This window comes from Erpetoichthys calabaricus, chromosome 10 (assembly GCF_900747795.2).
Source record: "Erpetoichthys calabaricus chromosome 10, fErpCal1.3, whole genome shotgun sequence".
NCBI classification, from domain to species: domain Eukaryota; kingdom Metazoa; phylum Chordata; class Cladistia; order Polypteriformes; family Polypteridae; genus Erpetoichthys; species Erpetoichthys calabaricus.
Window position 1 is genome coordinate 61859903 of NC_041403.2, and position 24709 is coordinate 61884611.

The 24709-nt window shown below is 38.1% G+C and overlaps 2 protein-coding genes and 1 long non-coding RNA gene across 5 annotated transcripts in view; 2 read left to right on the forward strand and 1 right to left on the reverse strand.

The window, feature by feature from the left end:
• The window catches only part of astn1 (astrotactin 1), a 1266263-nt gene that overhangs the window by 632412 nt on the left and 609142 nt on the right, over positions 1–24709 (reverse strand). The gene's annotated exons all lie outside the window — the stretch shown is intronic.
• Positions 9541–11000, forward strand: LOC114659084 (uncharacterized). The gene is made up of 3 exons (XM_028811320.2): positions 9541–9731; positions 10154–10268; positions 10563–11000. The coding sequence occupies exons 1-3, from the start codon at positions 9548–9550 to the stop codon at positions 10981–10983; spliced, it is 720 nt and encodes a 239-aa protein (XP_028667153.2). The 5' UTR covers positions 9541–9547; the 3' UTR covers positions 10984–11000.
• LOC114664823 (uncharacterized) lies at positions 11879–14086 on the forward strand. The gene is made up of 3 exons (XR_007936146.1): positions 11879–12168; positions 12846–13005; positions 13982–14086. It is a non-coding gene; the product is annotated as an uncharacterized LOC114664823 (long non-coding RNA).

Consider the following 24709-nt stretch of genomic DNA (forward strand, 5'->3'; position numbering starts at 1 on the left):
CAAAACACAAAAACAACGTTCCTTTATATTTAAGGCTTTTGTTAACCTAATAGTCATAAAAAAACAAGAACAAAAAAAAAAAAGAATTAAGATAGTTACACAAAGAGGTAAATCAAAATGCAAAACCAAGTCTGTAATCCAAAGACAGAAACCAAAGTCCAAAGCAGAATTTAAAACTCATTTAATCATAAAAACATTCAAAAGGTGGTGAAACCCCAACAAAAAGGGAGAGACCAACAAATAAGAGCATAAGGAAATGTGTTAAAATGCTTGTATAGAGCCCCTTGGGTTCCAACATATGAATAACATGGAAATAACTGACTGAATTAACACTAGAATTACCAGAGCCAACAAAAAAACTCGTAATTCTGGCCCACCTTAAATCCCTTCGCACCTCTCTGTCAGCGTCTTTTGTCTTCTAAATGTGCCGATAAGCAGCAAGCAGCCTGCTATACCATCCCCCCCCCCCTCCCCCCATCTCAGAACGGGCAAGAAGTTCTCCCAGTTCCTACCTTGATTGATTATCTGGGAGTGGGCTACCCAAAATTGTAAGGGGAAATAATTTGATGTGTTTTGTGTCTACAACAATCTATGTAAACACATCATTAAAACAGAAACATTTTTCATGATTTAGTAATAAATAACAAAATGTAGACATGAACTGTATAATATGTGAAGGCTGATGGCCAAATATCAAATAAACAGTTTCACGAAAGGTACAAGAATGATACAACAGCTTCCATGGTGCTGTGGTTAGAACTGTAGACTTATAATTCGGAGGTCGTGAGTTTGAAACCAGCTGCCGGGCAAATTTACCATTTAGAGTAGTGAGCTGCTCTTTTAATATTTTTGTTAATATTATACAATAAAAACATACATTTGATTTGTGTCTGTAACAGTCAGTGTAAATTTATAGCACTTGTAAAAGTTAGCGTTTTATTCACTTTTACACTCTCAGTCATGATCACGATACAACATTCTCCCCACTCCCGCATATCTGACGTGGTTACTTTTTATCTGAAACTGGGAATAACTGTAGATGTCAGTGGTGTTTTGAAACAATGGAACTGGAAATTCTCTGATCTGGAGGGATAAGAGCTGACACACAAACGCTGGTGAATCTGCCTTCTTCGTATCTCACCGTCACTTGAATTTTTTTTATTGAGTGTTGCTCATACTGAATTAGTATGCGCCTTATGGTCCATGATGTCAAAGCCGCACTGACAAAAAAACAGAGACATAGGTATATATGATATTTGGAATAACTCATTTTATGACCTGTATAGTACATTTCGGAAAACATTGTGGCACGGATGCAACATTATTCATATTCATTCACATAACATCTTGCGGTTGTAATCAGTGACCGCGTGTTTTGCGTGTTTTTTTTTTTTTTTCCCGATCTTGCCAGTACCCACATGTTGCTGTATGGTGCTGTTTCTTTTGTACTCCAGGACATGCAGAGGAAAGAATAGTACAGAGAGGTCAGTTCAGCGCTATATGCAATCATCAGATTCAAATGTTAACAGTTCACACACAACCAAGGGCTGTCCTTTCTACGTTTACGACATGTGTACCTGTTGCAATGTACACACTTCTCTCTGTGCTGTGGTTACTATTACACTGAAGGGGCTGGGGAAGCGGCAGTCTTGAAACAGAAGCTTGTCGATGTTGCATCCTCTTTTGCTTTATCCATCGCCTTTTCTTGTAAGAAGCAATGATGAAGCTCCTCTGCAAAGTGAGCCATGAACACTCTTCTTTTCTCAGTGGCCCCTGTGCATGCCTTGCACAGAATATGTGATCACCGCCAAGTCAAGCATGTTATAGTGCAAACAACCGGCCACCTGTGTGCTTCTGCTCACACTAAATAAGCTCACGCCTTCTGGTGCACGATGTCAGCGCAGCACCGGGCAAAAAACAAACAGATAAATATATGTTACATTTTGAAGAAATCATTTTATGACCTGAATAGTACCAATCAGAAAACATCATCACACTAATGCAATATTACTGTATTTACACGTGTACCACGCGCACATTTTTTCCCGAAAATTAGCATTAGAAAATCAGGTGCGCGTCATACACAAGGAAATTTTTTTCTGTAATGTTTACTTCTGCTTGGGCTCTCTCGCTTGCTCGCTCTCTCTCTCTCTCTCTCTCTATCTCTCTCGCTTTCGCACTCTCTCTCTCTCGCTCGCTCGCTCCCTTGCGCTCTCTCTCTCTCTCTTTCTTGCTCGCTCGCACACTCTCCCTCTCTCTCACGCGAGCGAGGAGAAAGAAAAACTTTCATCATGCAAAAACAGAAAGGGCATTTCGCGGAAAACCTGCCCTAAATGCTTCCTATACAATCACAATGAGCACCGCACATGGGGCAAAAATTTTTTTCGCAATTTTCTTTGTAAAAATTAGGGTGCACGTATTACATGAGGGCGTGTGGTACATGAGTAAATACGATATTTGAAAACGAACAGCGTCAAATCAGCTGTAAATGTATGGCATTTCTAAAAGTTGGCTTTTTTTCAGTTTTATTCTCTCAGTCACATTCACGCTCTCCTTCGACACCCCCCCCCCCCCCCTTTCTGATTTGACTCTAACTAACAGCGCCAGTATAAATTCACACCCGATCTGATGCTGTTCGTTTTTATAGGTAGGGTATGATAACACAATACATCACTTGGTCTCTTGGTTACACAATACATCACTTGATCTCTATGTCATGTGATCAGTGACAACATAATGCATGTAAACAGTATAGTCATGGCCATCAAAAGACTGTCCCAAAATGGAGACAATCACCCAAAAGCAAAAAAGGTGAGTTGCCAGAACAATGACTTAACAGATAGCATGAATGTGCACAAATTTCAAAAATATCATAAATAAACTCAATTAAGTCCAAAATGCAAATTTATTACACTGTAAAGTTGGCTCAAACTATAATGCTCTCACCACCACCACTCTGCATACAGTATATCACATAAGACAGGGCTATTCAATTACAAATTCAGTTGGGCCAGATTGTCAAACCAAGAAGGTTAGCTGGGCCAGTCATTTTAGCGGCAAAGCAGCTCGTAATGACAAATTTTAAAACCAACACAAACAAATTTATTGAAAAACATAAGGTTTATTCGTTGTTTCTCTTTTAACTTTGGTCAGTTTGCAGAGCAAAAGGTGCATACAAAAAGAGCTGAATTAACAGAATCTGAGGTAGCCCCTATTTTTTCCACTTACAAAAGAAAAAAAACTGACCTAGGCTACATATCTGACCTATCTGATCACAAAGTGCATAAAACAAAATAGTGCACAGTAGTAGGCTATTAGAAATAACATTGTTTCCTTTTGAAACAAAATAAACAACTTGCACACATTTGACCCAGGAACATCTCAAAGTGCATAAAATAAAAAGTGCACAGTATTCACAACTATAACAACACTGAGGGAACATATTTTAAATCACCATGTGTGATTAGGCAATACAGTGTCCATTTTAGGACATCCTCCTCCCTCCGAAAAAACTCCATCCTTCCTACTCCCTTCGACAAAATATTCCTCCTCCCTGCGAGGAATCCCCAGTCTCCCCTCCTCCCTCCTCCCTCCTCTCTCCTCCCTCCTCCCTCCTCCATCCGCTCTCAGTTCTCCGCTGTCCGTTTTCCGCCATCCACCCTCCTATCTCCGTCATCCGCCTTCAGCTCTCCATCAAACCCAACACTCCCCCCGCCCCCTCATCGACATTTTCGTTAATGAAGTGACGTAATACTTCAGCTCCACCTTCTTCACAAGTTCATTAACCATGCCGCCCGCATACAAACTTAAAAGGTTTAAATAAAACAGAAATATATACCTTTATTTTTAACTTCCTTAACTTGTGGAGGGTGTATCCTGTAGCAAAGCCCTAACTTTTTTCACGAAAGCCCCTTTCAGTCAATAAGCCTTAAAAACAGGTGTAAAGATATTGACAACAAGCAACGCAAACCCACCAAGACATGGAATCGTTTAAATCAAGGTGCTGTGCTACCTTATTCCAGATCGGTCCTAAGGCGTTCGTATTTTTCAAAGCAGTTCTGGTTTCCATCTGCATCTGTAGCTGAGTTGAAAAACACCATCCCATACTATTAGTTAACGATTAACACATTTCTATATGTATTGTAAGCATACAATACAACTGATAATATGTTGCGCTTATTTATCTGGTGTACCGACATTTTTGCGTGGTTTGTGCCCTTCAGAATGAAAAAAGTTTGCATTTACCTTTTTAATAAAAGGCGAGCTTTTAAGCCTGAAAAATCACACCGTAAATGCACACGTTTAATTGCACATGTGTTAATATGTATGCTTAAACAATATTAAAAGACACTCAACAATTAACGTCATTTACTTTCGTTCCCACGTTTGAGTCGTGCTGTAAATTCTTACTGTGAAATATAATTGACAAATAATTTGGTTAATGAACTTGTGAAGATGGTGGAGCTGAAGTATTACGTCACTTCATTAACGAAAATGTCGATGAGGGGGCGGGGGGAGTGTGGGGTTTGATGGAGAGCTGAAGGCGGATGACGGAGATAGGAGGGTGGATGGCGGAAAACGGACAGCGGAGAACTGAGAGCGGATGGAGGAGGGAGGAGAGAGGAGGGAGGAGGGGTGACTGGGGATTCCTCGCAGGGAGGAGGAATATTTTGTCGAAGGTAGTAGGAAGGATGGAGTTTTTTCGGAGGGAGGAGGATGTCCTAAAATGGACACTGTACTGGTGTTTGAATATGTCGCTCAGAAAGCAGGCATTGGCCATGAAGTTGTCGTCCAGTATGCGACTCAAGTGCGTTTCTGCCTTTTTTTGCTTGCTGCCGCGGAGGAAAGTTATGATCTCTGCTTTGCCTTTGGACAGCCACCTCACGTCATTATGCAAAAGAAGGTCGTGGTGCTCAGCAGACATTTCTGACAGCAGCATGCGGAATAAGCGGTGTTGGAGGCTTGATGTGGAGCGAATAAAATTAATTATAGCCATAACGCTGTCCATTGTCATTTTGAGCGCCCCGCTTAGTTTTGCGCACAACACCGCCTGATGCACAATGCAGTGTAAGGAGATCAACTGAGGTGCAACAGTGGACCAACGTGCTGCCAAACCATTCACTTTCCCTGTCATGGACGGAGCCCCATCTGTCACAAGCATGCACACACGCTTCATATCCAGACCACTGTCTTTAAAAAAGGCGGAAATTTTCCCAAAGACTATATCGCCAGTTGTGTGTCCTTCTAACGGCAGTAGGCCGAGCAGCTCCTCTCGGAAGCATTTGCCATCAAAAAAACGGACATATATGCACAACTGAGCAGTATCAGTTTTGTCTGTGGACTCATCTACTGCTATAGACATAGTATCAGCTTTCATCAGGTCTCCTAACAGCGTTTCATACACATCTGCAGCAAGAATTTCAACCCTACGAATGTTTGAAGTATCTGACAGGGGTACGTTTTTTATAGCAGATACCACGCTCATTTTAATTTTATCGTCATTTATCACCTCATCCACGACAGCCAGCATACAGTCCTTCACAGTTTCAGAGTCTGTGAATGGCCTTTTCTTTTTTGCCAGTCTCCAGGAAACACAAAGGGATGCTGCAGTAGCTCTCTCTTGGGCTGTGAATGACCGCACCATGGTAGTACTGCTCCGGTTGTAAGATGCAATCAAACTCTGCACTTTTGCAGCCCTCTCTTGAGATCCCTCTGGAAAATTGGTGCGAAAAGTGTGGTGTTTCTCAACATGATGCCTCCGCACATTGTAATCTTTAAATACTCCAACGCACTCATTACAAATTAAACACATCCCAGATAGCAGCCGCAAGTGGGCCACATCTGGTTTAAAACTGGCACCTCTGGTTCACTTCTGGCAGCGGCATGATGGATATGGGCCACATGTGGCGCACAGTTTATGAATCCGCCAAATCAGCTTCCGGTACGGCATATGTGGGCCAGTACTGGGCCATTAGCATAGTTCTGCGATTGGATGCATGACTCAGAATAGGGCAGTGACGGGTCATGGTGAGGTGTCTTTAAAATAAAATGCAATATTTACAGTTAGCATATGTCAATATATATTTTTTTTTTCATTTCAAAATCGAAGATGGTGTGGTTAAGAGCCGGCTACAAAATGCATGTAAATATCACCCTGACCACGGAGTTTTTTTATTTATTTATTTGAGAAATCTCGTTTCTTTGTGACAAGTACAAACAAAAACACATCTCAAGGATGAAATATCGTGAACTTTACAAACTTTCTCCAAATTTTAAACACTATAAACGGCGGGCAGAATTTTCGACAAGTATCCAGCATCTGCCATGACTGCTTTCAGCCTTTTTGTGGATTCGAATTTTCTCAATCTGTGCTTAAAAAAAAAAAGGTAATTTCTTTGATTGAATTGTGGCCAGCCATTGAGATAATTATCAGACTGCCTTCTGACGTTCACGTTAGCCAATGAGGGAACACCTTGAGTGACGAACAGTTGCCCGTTCAGTCAGACACTAAAGTTTGTAGTTGACTGATGGTGAAGCGGTAAGTTAATATTCGATTATTTAATATATTATGTGTTGGTTATTATCGTTCATGTTAAAATGTTTATATTATGAAAAACGTAACCAATTAATTGCATAGTATGCAAGGTGCTGTAACGTGCTTAAACTGTTATATAAGCCATTTTAAATTATTCGGCGAGCTTTTTTTTTTTACTTAAATACTTATGATATCTAGATATTAAATATAATAAGCGGTGACGAAGGCAAGCAAGTAACGTTAAAATTCGGTATTTATTTTAGCACGTGATATATTAAGTTTTTAACCGCTTAGAAACACCGAGATTTTTCGCTGTTAGTGCGTTTAGTTAGCATGAGCGGAAGTGCAAACGTAAAAACCCGCGAATTTGAGTTTATTTTTATAAAGTGAAAGACGCACAATGGTGGAGGTGGCATCAGACTTAAACTTTGTTAAGGTATGTCTTGACAAATAATGAGTGCTCAATTGGAGCTTTTTACAATGTTCCAATCAGAACGAAGGCAACGTTTATCTCATAATGTAGTTTGTCACTGTATAAGCCTTGAATCGTAGCACTATGTATACGTTATATAAATAATATTTTCTTGTCCCTTTCTTTTCTTTTGCAGCATTGAACAGTAGTTGGGCATTGACAGGTATATTTTGGTATTTCATGGTAATATGGACAGGGCAAAATGGAATGTAAAACGCATTAATTTGAGAAAAAGGGCTATAAAGAGGGTGAATAAGTTGATAGATTCATTGGAGAATGAAAGGCAGGTTAGTGGTGGGATTGAAATCACTCACAGTGAAATACATGTGGATGAGATTCAAACTTCTCAGTTTGGTTGTTCTTGTGATGATTTGGAATCCAGTCAGTCAGAGAGTGACAGTGATGATAACTTTGATTGTGGGCAGAACGATTACCAGGACACCCTCCAGGCAAGTTTGAGAAATTGGGCTGTTCAGTTCAGTATCCCTTTAATTGCCTTATCTGCATTACTAACTATACTCAGAATTAATCATGCTTTTTTGCCAAAAGATGCAAGGTCCTTACTGAAAACTAAGACTGCTTACACAGTTGAAATGCTTGGTGGTGGTTCATTTCATTACTTTGGCATTAAACATTCTCTGAGAGCTTTCTTTGAAAAGGTATGGTCAACTGTTCCAAGTGGACACACTTTTAATTTGCAACTTAATTTTGATGGGCTTCCTATTTTTAAGAGTTCTTCACTTCAGTTTTGGCCAGTTCTTGGAATTGTTAAGAATTATATCAAGATTCCAGTTTTGATTGCATTGTTCTGTGGATGTTCAAAACCAAACTCACTTTCTGAATACTTGAGTGCTCTAGTTAATGAGTTAAAAACAATTGGAAAAGGATTTCCTGTGAAAGGAAAAACATTTTTCATCACTTTATCTTCAGTTGTTTGCGATGCACCTGCTAGAGCCTTTATTAAGGGCATAAAATCACACACTGGATATCACAGTTGTGATAAGTGTGTACAAAAAGGAGTATATGTAAACCACCGTATGACATTTCCAGAAACCACTGCAAGTCTTCGAACAGGTGAATCATTTAAAACATTAGATGATGATGCACACCATGTAGAATCTTCACCTCTCTCAGAAATCATAGATATGATTAAGGGATTCCCGCATGATTACATGCACCTTGTATGCTTAGGAGTAATGAGACGTCTCTTGGATTTGTGGATAGGAAGCAATGGCCCACTACAGTGCCGTGTTTCAGCCAGTCAAGTGTCGTTAATTTCTGATAAGTTGGTAGCGTTACGTGGTTTCATTCCTAACGAGTTTGCAAAGAAGCCCCGTTCACTTTTTGAAAGACTACGGTGGAAAGCAACTGAGTTGAGACAATTCTTATTGTACACGGGTCCAGTTGTTTTGAGAGAGATATTGCACTCTGAGGTGTATCAAAATTTCATGCTGCTCTCTGTGGGTATATACATTTTAGCAAGTCCTGAGTACTGTTCAACTATGAATGATTTTGCTAACTCTCTGCTAGTGGCATTTGTCAAGCATTTTAGTGAGTTATATGGTTCTGAGTTTGTCAGCTATAATGTACATGGGCTAACTCATTTAAGTCAAGATGTTAAAGTCCATGGTAGTTTGGATGTTATATCAGGTTTTCCATTTGAAAATTATCTAAGAAAGCTAAAGAAAATGGTTAGACGACCTCACTGTCCTTTAACACAGGTTATACGTAGGATTTCAGAGCTTGACTTCTTGCATTTAAATTCTGATTTTAGCATACACCCTCAAAAGAGGTTTAAAATGCAACATTCAGATGGTCCAGTTCCATTACACTTTGAGGTAGTACTCCAGTTTAAAGAGGTGGAGTTTAATGGATTTGTCATCAAAGTTTCTACAGGGGATTCCTGTATTAAAATTGACAATAAAATTGTCATAGTTCAAAATATAATTGTGCATGAAGACAGGGAATATGTTGTCTGTCAGGAATACCAACACAAGGCCATATTTTTTGAATATCCAATTGATTCTTCATGCCTGGGGATTTTTGTTGTGTCCAAGCTTTCCCCAAATCTTCAGTGTTTACCTATTGGTTCTGGCATGCTGAAATATGTCCGTTTGCCACTAGATGACAAATATCTTGTAATCCCCCTACTTCATATACAGTAAATACAGATTAATTGGTACAGTATTTTTTTTTTGTTTGTTTGTTTCTTCCTTCCTGTTGTGTTACAGAGTTCATAAGTGCTTTTTTCTAATTAGTTTTTTAAACTCTCATCACCCCACCACTTGCATTCTTTATATTCTGGACTGATTTATGGTGGTGTGTGAAGTTGCTAGGTAAGCAAATTTGATTATTTCAACTGTACAAATGAAATCATGTTTAACTAATATAATTTACTGTATATATTAATCATATGTATTATTATTGTTACTTATATTTGATTAGTAATTGTAAGCATGCATGCATGTTGTAAGTGCATTTATCAAGGACTTTTATAAATGTTTTAAAAAAATCTTTGTGTTTAGTAATTTTTGTAGGCTATGTATCACATTGTGAATTTTTCGGAATGCATTGAAGTTGAGTTGGTGCCATCCAATTGGGTATCCAATGGAGTGTGTGCTTGGCCACCATATAAAACTGGAGATATTCATAAGGCTATAATAAATAAAGAGCAGCCAAAAGAAAACTGGAAATCATTTAAGGTTGAAGTTATGTACACGACAGGTTTGTATTTATAATATTTGGTATAATTGTCATATCATGTCATCTTCCAGCCCACTATATCCAGAAAAGGGTCACGGGGGTCTGCTGGAGCCCATCCCAGCAGGGTGCAAGGCAGGAACAAACCCTAGACAGGGCTCCAGTCCATCGCAGGGTGCACACGCATACACACACTAAGGCCAATTTAGGATCTCCAAATCACCTAACCTGCATGTCTTTGGGAGGAAACCGGAGCACCCGGAGGAAACCCATGCAGACACGGGGAGAACATGCAAACTCCACACAGGGAAGACCCAGGACAGGAACCCAGGTCTCCTTACTGCGAGGCAGCAGTGCTACCACTGTGCCACCCTGGTATAATTGTATTCCTGAGTACTGTATATCCATATTATAGAGTAAATGCTCTTACATCTGGAATTTAACAGATAATTACAGAACTGCAAGACTGAAGCTTCCAGTTGCCGAAAGACACTCAGATTTGCAGACAGCAGAAGATGAAGAAGACGATGAAATTCCAAAAAGGACAAAAAGAAGGAAAATGTAAGCCTGAAATAGTTAATATGCTTGAACTGTAGCATCACCTGCCGACTGTTGCTTGTGTTAATACAGTGAATTTTCAAGCTGTAATACTTGATCTTTTAAAGAGAAAACACTAAGTTTAATGATCCAGTTATCTCATTTTATTTATATACTGTAATTTAATTTAGTATAACTACCACAAGGCTAATTCATGAAAATTTGTTTAAATTGGTAAAGCATTTTTTCTCATAATTGTACAGTTGTATGTTGTATAACTGTGTATTTTGTCAATAATTTCTTAATCTTTTCCCAAAGAGCAAACACAAGATTTGATAGTGATAGCGACGGTGATGTCTGTAGCAAACCCAAAAGCCATCTACCTCCACCACCCAAGATAACCCCTCCTCAAAAATTTTCAAAATCAACCACCAAGATATCTGCTGACCTTGGAGAACTTGGACGAAATGCAAAATCAATGTGCAGGATGCATCAACCTGACAGTGTTCAGCTACATTCTGAATGTAGGTCCACTGAATGTGGAAGATGCACTCAAGAAATGAAAAGCCTGAGAAATTATTACAAAAATCAAAGTGCATCTACAGTGGAAGAGCACCTAACCCCAGAGTGTGTGGAAATTACAAATACTGCATTTAGACACTGGTCTACCTCACAACAAAATGATGGACCAAATCAAGACATTAATGGCCGTAAGTGTTTTATCTCAGTTTCTCTTTAATATAGCTGCCTCTGTGTTTGTCACTTTAAATAAAGCCCTGATAACCAGACTCAACTGTGAAGCACGAAAATAATTACCCTAAATGTTTTACATTTTGAGTAAAAGAATTATGAATCTGTGCAACTTTGTGTGTGTATTTAATGTTTCTCACAGGACCCACTTTTCATTACCTTTATTCATTAATACAGCTAAATTGATTTTACCTTCTCTTTTCATTCCACGTCCCAAGAGCCAGCTTCTGTAGCCGAGGATCGGACCGCTAAGGTCCCCGCCTTCAGCCACCACCCAACTCTCACTGCACCCGACCTCCTTGGCCCCTCCCATAGGTGGTGAGCCCATGGGAAGGGGGACTCACGTTGCCTCTTCGGGCTGTGCCCGGCCGAGCCCCATGGGTGCAGGCCTGGCCACCAGGTGCTCGCCTTCGAGCCCCACCTCCAGGCCTGGCTCTAGAGGGGGGCCCCGGTGACCCACGTCCAGGCAAGAGAAAACGCCGTCCCAAGTTTTCATTCATCATAGAAGGTTTTCAGAGTAGAGCCGCTGCTCCTCCACATCGAGAGGAGTCAGATGAGGTGGCTCGGGTATCTGATCAGGATGCCTCCTGGACACCTCCTTGGTGAGGTGTTCCGGGCACGTCTAACCGGGAGGAAGCCCAGGGTAAGACCCAGGACACGCTGTAGGGACTATGTCTCTCGGCTGGCCTGGGAACGCCTTGGGATTCCCCCGGAAGAGCTAGAAGAAGTGGCCGGGGAGAAGGAAGTCTGGGCATATCTGCTCAAGCTGCTGCCCCCGTGACCCGACCTCAGATAAGCGGAAGAGAATGGATGGATTCTCTTTTCATCTGTTTCCTTTATTTTTCCACTTTTCATCATGCCAATTTTTAGTTTACATTTCATCCCCTTTGGTAAATGTCTGTGACAATTATGATCTTATTTTGTTTGATATTAATTTTGTGGTGTTTGTACATTGTTTTAGCCATTCTTCGAAACATTCTGGTTAAGCAGGAAATGATGATGGAGCAAGTCAAAGTGATTTTAAAAACCGTACAAGACCTACATGAGAAATGCTGTAGTGACAGTGGTTCAGATCCAGTGCTGGAAAAAGACATTCTTCCACTTCAAGATCTCACATCCATGCAACAGCTTGAAAGTGACCTAGCGGTTGGTGGAGATTTAAAAAAAAAAACTAGTAAGGAAGAACTTTTTTAATAACAACTGAAACATATACCTTCAAACAACGACAGCTTCAAGTTGTATTGTCTTAAATGCCCAAATGGCGCTCATCAGATATGCACAAGCTGTGATGTGTAGTCAAAATCGTAGGCATAGTTAAAAAATAAATATATTGTTAATTATTTAAGTCAGAAAAGCTTTTAACAGTCTACAACATTACATTTTTAAAAGGACTGAAAAAATTCCTATCCGAGCATGGTTGTCAGTTTTTGGGAGTATTGAAGACTGCTACTGTAGTCAAATCTTTGTTGAAAATTAAATGAAGTGCTCATAACTTGACATGTCTGACCACAGATAACATCTGTAAAGGCCGTCAGTATTGGGCATGACAATATGCTAAAGGACTGTCAAAAGCTTTTTTTTATTTGACACTGCTGGCATATCATATCAAATGGTGCTTGGAGTCCCATGTCCAAGTTTACCCCAAAGATTCAGCATGTACATTTTATTATATAGCTCCACCTATATTAGCTTTATTGGAAAGCTACCTAAAAACATAGGTGCTTGAACTTCTAGTATATTTTACTTTGTTGCTTGTTCCGATTCCTCCTAATGTTTCTATTGCATCGAGCATTTTAAGAAGTTATGAACTCCAGTGAATTATTTTTTTTTCTTTCTGTAAACCTTTGGCAGATTACATTGCTTGGGATTCAAGGAGGCATTGATGTGAGAGACACGGTGTGGAGAATCATGAGGCAAACTTTCACCAATTCATTGGCCAAACAACTTAACTGGAGGGGAATAAATGGAAAAACATGTTTTCATAGCCTTCACATTAAGGATATTGTGATTGGTGAGTATTTATAATGATTTCAATATGCATACACTGCCATTTAAAATGAAGTAACCTGTGACTGAAAATTTCTGTGAGATGAGTATCTTTTTGTTGTTTGTTTACAATAAATCAAGCTATTAAAGATAAACTATATGCATTATGACCAGATAAAAAGTGTACATGTTCTCTGCATTAACCATCTTAAGTTTCACATTGACATGGACAATAGTTCCTTATTAAATGTCACTTTCCTTGTCAGAAACTACTGTTTGAAAAAACCTTAACACACAAACACTTTTTTAATAGCCAGGTCAAGATGTAAACAAACTAAGTGGCTGCTCAGGGCCCTCCGGCCACCAAGGAAACCCCAGTTGAATGGGGGGGGGAAAGATCTAATGTTTAATATTCAACATTAAATGAAATATATCAGGCAAAATACTAAATGGTGTTAAAAAATAAAGGGAAATTATAGCCATGTATGATAACTACTTTACTTTATTTTCCATATACAAGTTCTTACATTAGGAATTTGTCATTTTTGCATACCCCAGCTTGTTCTCCAGAGACACAGAGAGAGGGAAAGAAGCTTTTGCATCAGAGTGCAATCTATTTGTACAGAATAAAATTCTACTTTGGGTCTTAAAGTCTTCAGCCAGCAGTGATGCTAACCTGTAATCGGGTTAAACATTAGTGATAAGCAATTGGTCATGTTTGTGAACTAACTACAGGGAAGTATTTAAAGCCAGTCATTTAGGCAGTAACGAATGCAAATACTGTATTGTACAAATCTGTAGTTGTAAATATTGTTTCTTGTCAGAATACAACTACATTTTATATAGTCGCTTTGTTTACTGAAAATAAACAACAAAGACATAGCCTGCACTTGCAGCCTGTTTCTTTACCATTATGGTTGGATGCAGTCAATGCTCATGTCTGACAAATAACCAAGTATCAACTGCTGATTGACTCAGACTGTATAATGACTGTTCTTTAGATGCAGTACGAAGAAACTCTGTAACATCAAGAGCCACAACTCAGGAAATAGAAATGTGGATTAAGAGATGGCTTCATCTGGCTGCAGATAGGGATGGAGGAAGACGAGCAAGAATGGAGCGTCAGAGGAAGAACAGCTATCAAGAATCAGGTGAGCACTATCAACCCTCAAACACGTCTAGTAAGAAGTTAATTAGGAAATTGTATAATTTCAAGTAACTGATCAACTGTTGATTTCTTGGCTGCAGGTGAAATGCATGTTCTTTCAAGTCATCATTAAGACCAGCCTTCTAAACCTTTGCTGAGGACAAGCTGGACAAATGTGATACCTTGATCTGCCACAACCTTCCCAAAGAGATTAGTGCTCATTCAATGCTTTCTGAGTTCTAACATCAGGCACCATCTGGAACTGTGTGTAATAGTGGGTATCCAATCATGGACTTTATAAAATTAATGTTTGTACATTTTGTTGACTGAAATTTTTACCATCACTGTTTGATACATTCTTGTTTTGTGCTTGTTTTAAAGACTTACATTTAGGAAACCTTTCCCTGTTTGTTTATTTAAATAATTCATTGTGCAAGACAACAGTTAAAATTAAGTTCAATATGTAAAGTAAAAATCTATTTTATAATATGTGTATCTCACCTATGTGATGTTTTTTAGGCACATACAGGCTTATTTGTTATTTTTCCATGTGTATGCTCACATGATTCATAAGAAAATGGTAATGTAAAACTGTATAAATTGTAAATGTATTATAGACTATTTTGTCATGGTGGTTTATTTATTTGGATATGTCAGAAACGCAAGGAACTTTGTTTTGTTTGTTTTCTATATAAATAAAACATTTACTTTTATTATTGTCACATCTACAAACTTTAGTATTAGTAATTTTGTTACTGATTATGTAATGCAGATTCAGGATTGTTCTGTTTGTTGAAATGCATTACACTGTATATGACAATAAAATGTAATAAGTTTAAATATGCGTATTTGGGTTTGTTTGTTCATATTAAAGATATGCAGTAGATAATAGTCGGATAGCATATCTGGAAAGTAAGAGTAAATAATTGGTATTTAAATAAGTAATAGTGTAACTTAAAATACTATATACTATTATACTATGTAATACTATAGTCATATAGAATATAGAATAGTATAGAACTATATAGTATAGTATAGTATATAGTTATAATATTATTTACTCCATATTTACTACTACTTATAATTATATTACTAGGGTGTATAATTATATTTAAATTATAAATTATATATTTATAATTTATAAATTATATACAATTATATTAATTATATATTTAAATTATTTTAATTATATTTAAATGAGCAAAGTGAAAATCTGACCTGTGGCCCACATGAGGCCCAGTTAATTTTCATCTGGTTCAGTGCTGGGCAGACTTCGGCAGGTTTGGCTGAGTTTTGGCTGAGTTTTAATTTTGTTTTGGCTGGGATGCGGCATCCGGATGTGGTCCACTCTCTTGCCATCAATCCATGTGGTAAGTGGGCCAGAAAGTCCTAGCAGAAGTGGACCAGATTTGGGCCAGATGAAATTTGCTATCTGGGATTGGTTTGGCGTTTGGATGTGGCGGTAAAATAAACAAGTATTTGTCAGTCCAGGCAGGGTTAAATTTACGGTTTTCATTGGCAATTTTACGTTTCAGTGTTGAGAAAGACATATTGATAGTAATCTAAGCTACTACCGGCACGCTCTGCATTGTTTGCGTGTTGCAGGCTACGTAATTTACGTAGGAATGCGTGTTTTTGGCAGGACCATAGACATAATAAATACTTTATATTTATATTAATATACTATATATTTATATTAATATAATATATATATATATTTATATAAAATTATATTAAATAACAATTTATGAATAATATATATTAATTTATTATCTATGGGCGGAACCACGGGCTGGGTCACTCGGAGGTTGATTCTGGGCCACATGTGGCCCGCGGGCCGCCAATTGAATAGCCCTGAATAAGATATCAAGTTCTTCTGTACCTGTAATAGGAGGAGGCCCCTCATGGAAGCCCTTCATAAATGGAATATGTACAAAGATGCCAAAAATGAACATGTTTGATGTAAAGAACAAAACAGGAACACATAGGCCCTCTGTTGATATTCCTGAACAGACATAACCATGTGGTAGGTTGGCTAAGCCTCTTGCCCACCTCACTTTTTAGCCTCCCATCTCTCTCTCTCTCTCTCTCTCTCAGGCTAGCCTCTTCCTAATTAAGACTTCACCATGAACTTCCTTTCTGAATTCAGACTAAAGCCCTTACAAGATTAGTTTTACACCAGAAAGTGGGGTAAATTCAGTGACTGAAGTGTGCCAGTACGCCTCGGTACTCTGTTCAAGCATTTCCTCTTTCCTCACATTTAAGGAATGCTTTCCAGTGTGTACCATCATTTCAGATAACTTTAGGAATCCTTATTTATAACAACAATTTCTCTGTTCCCATGCATTGCCCACCAGCCACTCCTCCCTTCGCTTTTTGATATAAATTAAGCATACTGGATCATCTTTGGACCTCCAACTCAACCCCCACTATTCAGCGCACACTACAGGGAGTACTGGCAGTTGTTATTTTTCCATTTTAGGCAATAGGCAAAGTAAATATTACTGGAATTCTTCTGGAATTTTACTACTACTGAATCACTCCAATGATAGGAATTTACTGACATGTCAATTCGTCTGGGACCAGTTTAACTTGGGGTAATTTTTTTACAGACTTTTTATTGAAGGTAAAAGTCTCAGTAATCTTTACTGAGACATGAACATTGTCACACACATGCGAGTAGGAGGCAGCTAAAGGACCTGAGTAATTGCAATACCACCACTGACCAAGGGGTGGCAGAATGTGCTGACGGTCTTTCTCAGTTACTTGCAGACCGTTCCCAGGTAATCCAACCAGGTTCCGGAACCCTCGATGACATAACTTCTGGGTCTGGACCCAGAGATGACATCACTTCCGGTTCTGGCCCTAAAGATGACATCACTTCCTGAGCGAGCCTGTAAAGCCGCCATCTTTCTTGTCTTAAGTCAGTTCTGTTTTGGAATCAGTTGTGTGAACATCTCTGTTCAACAACTTCAACTTTTGCAGCCAGGATATATTATACAGGTGTCTGCCCCAAACCTTTATCATCCATCCATCCATACTACTATATCCTAACTACATGGTCACAGGGGTCTGCTGGAGCCAATCCCAGCCAACACAGGGCATAAGGCAGGAAACAAACCCCGGGCAGGGTGCCAGCCCACCGCAGGGCACACACACACACACCCTAGGGACAATTTAGAATCGCCAATGCATCTAACCTGCATGTCTTTGGACTGTGGGAGGAAACCAGAGTACCTGGAGAAAACCCACGCAGACACGGGGAGAACATGCAAACTCCACGCAGGGTGGACCCAGGAAGCAAACCTGGGTCTCCTAACTGTGCAGTGCTACCCACTGCGCCACCATGCCACCCAAACTTTATCATGTCTCATGGTATTCTTTATCACAACATTTAACTTGTAAATACTTATGGACATGAGGAATTTGGACAGGACTAAAATAATACAGGTCCTCCAGTAATAATTACTCTACCCTTCTTCATGATGTAAAATGAATCCCGTCCAAATAAGGCACTTAAGAGTAACCCCCCAGGGGCATGGGGTACACTACTTGTGCTGCAAAGACATCAGACCAGAACCTCACATAGCTATCTCAGGCTTCTTTGTACATATTAGTCTTTAAGAAACCATAATGGGCTATGCGTCTTGGGCAGCATTCACACTGCCTGCCTTAAACATTCAACATCTTTCCACTTCTCTTAGGCTAGAAGCTGAAGGTTTGCAACTCCAGTTACGTCCAAACTTTAAAAAGGCAATATGATCCCATGTCTTATGACTTCCTACCAACCCTCCTTGACCTTGCTCTCTGTCTCTCTCTCTCTCTAATTTTAATGTTGGTGAAGAAAATTATTACTTTGAGTAATATTTATTTTTTATAATTCAAATAAAGTTCTTTGGAAGAGGTTGGATTACTTTCTAAATAAAATGTATTATTATTATTATCATTATAATTATTAAGAACTGATTAATATCTATTTGGCTAGTAAGAGATGTGACACTGGGTAAAAATTAAGGAAACATTTGTGGGACCAGAGGTCCTGAATAAGAAGAAGAGCAAAATGAGGATTCAAAATTTACGCCTCTGTGGTCATATGCAAATTCAATTAGCCATAACTGCCTAATGCAGTTACATTAAGTTAGATTTGATTTAAACAATTGTCAATAATGATCAAAGAAAAACCCAAGATTTTACTTTACTACAATTGAAAGTGTTGCATTTTTTGTGGAATGTAGACAATTTTAGTTTAATGTAATTATTGTCTGCGGTGGGTTGGCACCCTGCCCGGGATTGGTTCCTGCCTTGTGCCCTGTGTTGGCTGGGATTGGCTCCAGCACACCCCCGTGACCCTGTGTTCAGATTCAGCGGGTTGGAAAATGGATGGATGGATGTAATTATTGTTATTTTAGTTTTTTATTGTTACATGATACAACACAAAACATTAAGACTTTGTTTAAAACAAAGTTAAAAGCATTAAAAGCTAAACATCTTAAATCATTTATAAGCTACACATTTTTACTGGACAAAACTGATAGTGCCAGCTTTCGGCAAAGCACAGCATTTAGCATGAAATAGAAAAAATATCCATTTTTTCTCTTCAGTACTATTTTATAAAATTATCTTCTAATAGGAGTTCAGTATATTTCCCCAGTGTGCTAAGGAATGAAAGAAAACAATGAAAACTGATAAATATGTAAAGGCACATATTCAAAGTAATTTGTTTTGTAAGCAATACATAGTTCCTGCATAAAGTACTGCTGAGGAATGCCCTCAATATCTTTTATTTTTAGCATTACTTAGTTCGAGATAGTTCTTTATCTGTGTGGAGTAACCATGGAATTTGGAAGGTCCCTGAGCCCAGTCTGTGCTGGTGACAGAGCATGTTGAAAGGGTCTGAAAATTAGAGGTTGCTAGAAAATGAGACAGTGTTCACACCATTCGCCTATGCACTTGTCACATATGTGTTAACCACCATTAAACTAGGATGAGATTGGCACTGTTATTATAAGAATAAAAGGAATGTCTACGTTTTATAATATCTTGGTAAGCTCTAAAATGGCACTTCGGAAACCCTAGGAAAGGATGTTACTGACTCCTTGTAATTAAATGGTACACAATTAATGTAGATACATGTCTATGTAGGAGATACTGCTTGTACATTTGGCATAAAGTATTGTTTATAAAGCAGAAATACACAACATAGTTGATTTCCTATGCTGCAAGTGGATTTTAAACATGGATATGTTATAACTTACTAGAGCTGCTAGTGATGCTCTTAGTGTTTCTTTTTAGCATTTGTAGAAATATTTATAATTGGCTATTACAAAGTTTCTCTTATTGTCCTCATCTTCTCTGAGTCTTGTCATGATGTTGCAGTCACATATCCCTCTAGACCCAGGGGACAAAATGTAATTATTATCAACATCATCAATATTTGACCGTGCTGAACTCCTCCTCTAGGAAGGTGTTGAAGAGCAAAAGAAGTCTATGTAGAAATAATGTACATTTTGTTTTCATTTTCTTTGTTGGCATTGATGAATAAAATCATACTATTACTATGAATTATTTACATTAAGTTGAAAATGTAAAATATCCTATGAAATTATTTCACAGTGTTTAATTATTCAGAGATTTGTTTTGGGATTTTGCTTTACTCTCTTTATAAATGTCTACAATTCTCAGGAATTGTTAAAGGATTTCCACTATGTAATAATAAACTGACTTGAATAAACCAGTTGGGGCAAAAGACTGCAAAAACAAGATCAGTTAGCAATCAGCTAATAAGCCAAAATGTAAAGGTCTGTGCTTATTCTTGTGCCAAGGAAAACTAACTAAAAGCATCGTATTAGCAGTTATTGTTGGTGAGGATTAAATACACTAAATTAATAATGATGTGTACTCCAAGACGTGTACTTCAAGCCATGTTCAAATTCTGTTTCCACTCTATGAAAAATATATATAGGCGGAGTGGTGGTTCTGAGGCTAGGGATCTGCACTGGTAATCGGAAGGTTGCCGGTTCGAATCCCATTAATGCCAAAAAAGAGACTCAGCTCTGTTGGGCCCTTGAGCAAGGCCCTTAACCTGCAATTGCTGAGCGCTTTGAGTAGTGAGAAAAGTGCTATACGAGGGGGGACCCAAAAATAACCGGAATTTTGTTGTTGTTAGGTTGGTACTTGTAGTACGTGGTTGGGCCGCTAGGGCGATCTAGTTACACTCCTCACAAGTCAGTCTGCCAAGTGCCATCAGTCTGGAAGGTTGTGCTTGTGTTCAGTGAATTTTTTTGTAAAAGTAGGTTGCGCAACAGTGTGAGAAGGAAACGCCCTGATCTGTGGGAGTCGGGCGATTGGTTCTTTCATCATGACAACGCTCCATCTCACACTGCTCTCAGCATTCGCCAATTTTTGGCAAGAAACGGTATGACAACCCTGAACCACCCACCCTACTCACCGGATTTAGCTCCGTGTGATTTCTTTTTGTTCCCTCGGATGAAAAAAGACTTGAAAAGAAGGCGTTTTGCTGACGTCGAAGAGGTAAAACAAGAAATGACCAGAGCATTAATGGGCATTACTTCAGACGAATTTAAAAAATGTTTTGAACAATGGAACAAACGGTTAGATAAGTGTATTTCCGCCAATGGAGAGTACTTTGAAGGAGACTAATTGTAGTTTGTACAGAAAATTAAATTAAACACGTTTTAAAAATATTTCCGGTTATTTTTGGGTCCCCCCTCGTATAAATGCAAAGAATTATTATTATTATTATTATTATTATTATTATTATTATATGTAAACAAGTGTGCAATATACCTGTCTTCATACAGTTTCCTGGGAAAATGTTCATCCTGATAAGATGCTATGCAAAATTAAATGTAAGGCTCAGATAAAGGGTACTCTGCAGAGGAAAAACTTCACCATTTGCAAGAAGACAAAAACTTCTTTTTAACACGTACACAAGTTCTCATTATCTAGGCATTTTCCAAATTGGCCTAAAGGACTGCTCAACCCAAAAATTATAGTTTTACTTACCTAACATGTTTTGTAGTAATGACTGAGGAAAAAACTTAATCTCAAAGTTTATGATATGATACGACCCAATGGTGACAAGCAAGCGATATGAAAGAAAAAAATCTCACGTTATTTGAACTTGCCAGTTAACTAGTTGCAAAACACAGGTATTTGTGCAAAAATATTGGTAAATACTCGCTTCTGCAAACAGCATATTTCATAAACAGGGAACACAAGCCACACAAGACTGACTCTTTTGAAATGAAGACAGAACTTTTTGACCAATGAAGGAAGGGGAGAGGAGGATCTTCAATTCTAAAACTCAGTCCCATGTGAATTGTGTTTCCTGTTTATGACATATGCTGTTTTTTCTAGACGTTTCTTCTGGTCATACTTAAAATGAATAACAAGTCCTAATTGTGGCATTGATCCATAACATCATTCACACACACAGAGTCATTCATGTCAGGCCAATATAGAGTTCATAAATTATATCTTTTGGATGTTGTGGGGAGGTGAAGGAGGGTGGGCTCAGTGCAGACTTCCTGAAGAAATGCACACTTGGTCACAAGAAAAACATGCAAAAGTACAAACAGAAAGTCACTGGGACAGAATTTGAACAAAATCTTTGAGACCTCATTGATACATATGGCCCAGTTAAACTAACCTGCATGATGTCAAAGGAAATCAGAGTACCTGGATAATAGCACTATAGTCACTGGGACAACAGACAATCTCCATACTAACGGCAAACAGAAGCCCAAATCAATGAAGCTATGAGGCAGCGGCACTAACCACTGTGCCACATTTTCTAACCAAATTTGGATTTTTATCTTATTTTCTTGTGCAAAACATTGCTTTGCCTAATTTTGAGTCTCTTGTGTACTTGTGTCAATTGTGCTACCTCATGCTCATTACACTCCTAATGAAGTCAAACGTTTTAATGAGAATACTGTTGTTTAAATTATAAAACAGAGAACAGTTGAGATTTGTACTGTGACTCCAGTATACAGGGAATTTCTAGCCTTTATGTCAAATGAAAAAAGTTGAACAAGGCTATAAATTGTAACCATAGTTCTACACAAGACAATGGATATTCCCAGTCCAGTACTATAGATTGGAATATTTGTTAATTAAAGACTGAGTTGGTCTCTGCAACTTTATGCAGAATGCAGTAATCCAGCAGTCACTCAAGGATGTTATGCCTCAGTGTATACATACCGGCCCCTTATGGCTTGTCCTAGTTTTCCAGTCTAGCATGTGTTGTATGCCAGAATTGTATTCGTGCTACGAATGTTTACTTGTGGGAAACTAGCGAGTAATTAGAAGGTACTGTTTTGATATTACGTTAACTGTAAGAATTGTTTTGAGTCAGGGAAATGTTATCTCTTAAATGGGATGTCTTATCACCCTTTTTAATTACAATTTTAATTTGTCTTCATTAATGCCCAAATTAAGGCATTGTTAGTACAACAACCAAAACAGTAGAAAAGCTAAAGCAATTATCTGTTAAGCTAGCAAAACTCAAGACAGTTTAGCTATTTATGAGACAGCACCCAAAATAATTAATGTAAAAAAAAGCTTTTTTTTAACGAAAAGGATCACTTTATTTACAAGCCATTGTAAAACATGACTGTCTTTTAAATCAGTTTGCTTTCTAAATGTGATAATCCACTTATTCAAAAAATAACAACAACCTTGCTGTAGTAGTGAAGTGGAAGTTAACCTCAGGTAAAGTACCTAATTGGTTTATTGTATAACATTTTTGAATGTTTTTATATGTAGATTGACCCACAAACCCAGCACTGGTAAACAGGATGTTGGCCGAGTCCTGGAAAATAGCAGGATTTAACAATTAATGTACCTGTTTAACTTCTTGATAAAAAACATTCTCATTTAAATTAATTAGTTCTATATTGCTTAATAATAAAAGAAAACTACCTACATTAAACTTAAAGTCTAAATTGTTTTTTCAAGCAAGATATGGAAAAGTATTTTAGGCAGTTTATTTGTTCATGTTCTGTTTTTTTTTGACAATATATTCATGTGAAAAATTAAGTACACTCCATGGAAATTACTGATTTTTATATATTTGAATATATTTGAATGGGCAAACATTAGATCGTTGTGGTGTACTTATTTTTACACATGGCTGTTGTAGACGTTATAATAAATTGCATTGTTGGTGACAGTTTGCCAGTAAGCAAAGAGTTGCATTGAAATGGGGCCAGCAAGACTCAAAAATGTAAAATAAAACCTGCATTGGCAGGAAGGATAAAAGTAAATTGTGTAAATGTATTGAATTTCAGGGATAGGTAACAGGTAGGCGTAATAAGGGTGGGCAGAGAATGAGAGGTGCAGCCTTGGAACAAACATTTCCCTATTATGGGGGAGGACAGGTGCCAGAGATGACTGGCTAAGTATGATGAGAAGCAGTGGAGGGGTGGCAGGAGGGCAGAGTACCTCTTGAGTGACAGAGAGCAGCACATCGTCACACAGTGGGACCATATTGTACTTTTAATGGTAGAGAAAGGTAAGGGCCATTCACAATCTTGCAATTTGCTTAGGGGCAAACCCTATTCTCTAAATGAAGAACTGAGACTGTGTTGCCCTTTAAAATCAGGTCGCCAAAAAGCAGGTTCTTTTAAGGCTACTGAAAGTTCAGGGATGTAAGGCCATCAGTAGTTGCTATGGAGTGTTAAAGTCGTGTGGCAAAATAACTAAAGACATACTGCCTCTGGCCCTGGAAGTAATCAAGTGGCCTGGTCAGAAGTGACCTTAGGAGTAGGTTTAACACCACTTCACACCAGATAACTAATTAGCTTAGCCTCAGGAAGTGTCAGCAACACATCTGGCCTTTGCTTGACCCATTCTGTTTTGTTTTCCTTATTGTATCAGTGTATATTATCTTTTTTCAAATATTTTATCATTCTCTGTATTTCTAATACTAGATGCCTGCATTTTGTGGCTGTGGTGCATTGCTAGGCTAACATGTCGTGCACCTGAGCAGCACTTGAACGTGGCATGATTACAAATTGAAAAAGGGGTTGCACATAGCAAAGTGTATTAACGTTAAGACCTACATATTGTATATTTCAATGACTTGAAAAAATCAAAATAATTATTTTTAAAGAATATTTAAGGATTTAGTTTCAGTTAGCATATCAGTTTTGACTGTTCTTACCCTCTTGTAAAAAGAAAGACAAGTAAGTACTGATGAAAGGATACAATTTTGTAATACAATTACAAAACTTGATAAAAATCATTTACTAAGTTTGAAAACTTCAAACAAGAGAATGATGAAAACACCTCAAAAAGCAAATTGCTTGTTAAATACAATTGTTGATATGTGCCATACATTAAGCAGTGGTCATCTTATGACACAACTCAAGACATGGCATGATTAAGCAATTATTATTTTGAAGCTTTGTGGGGTTAGTCTTAAAAATAATGTTATACTTCATCTTTTCGTATTAACATTATAAAACTCAATTAAATGACTGTATTAAAATATTGCATTATATCAATTTGGCAATTCGTACTATCATGAAAAACAATTGATCACATCTATAATAAA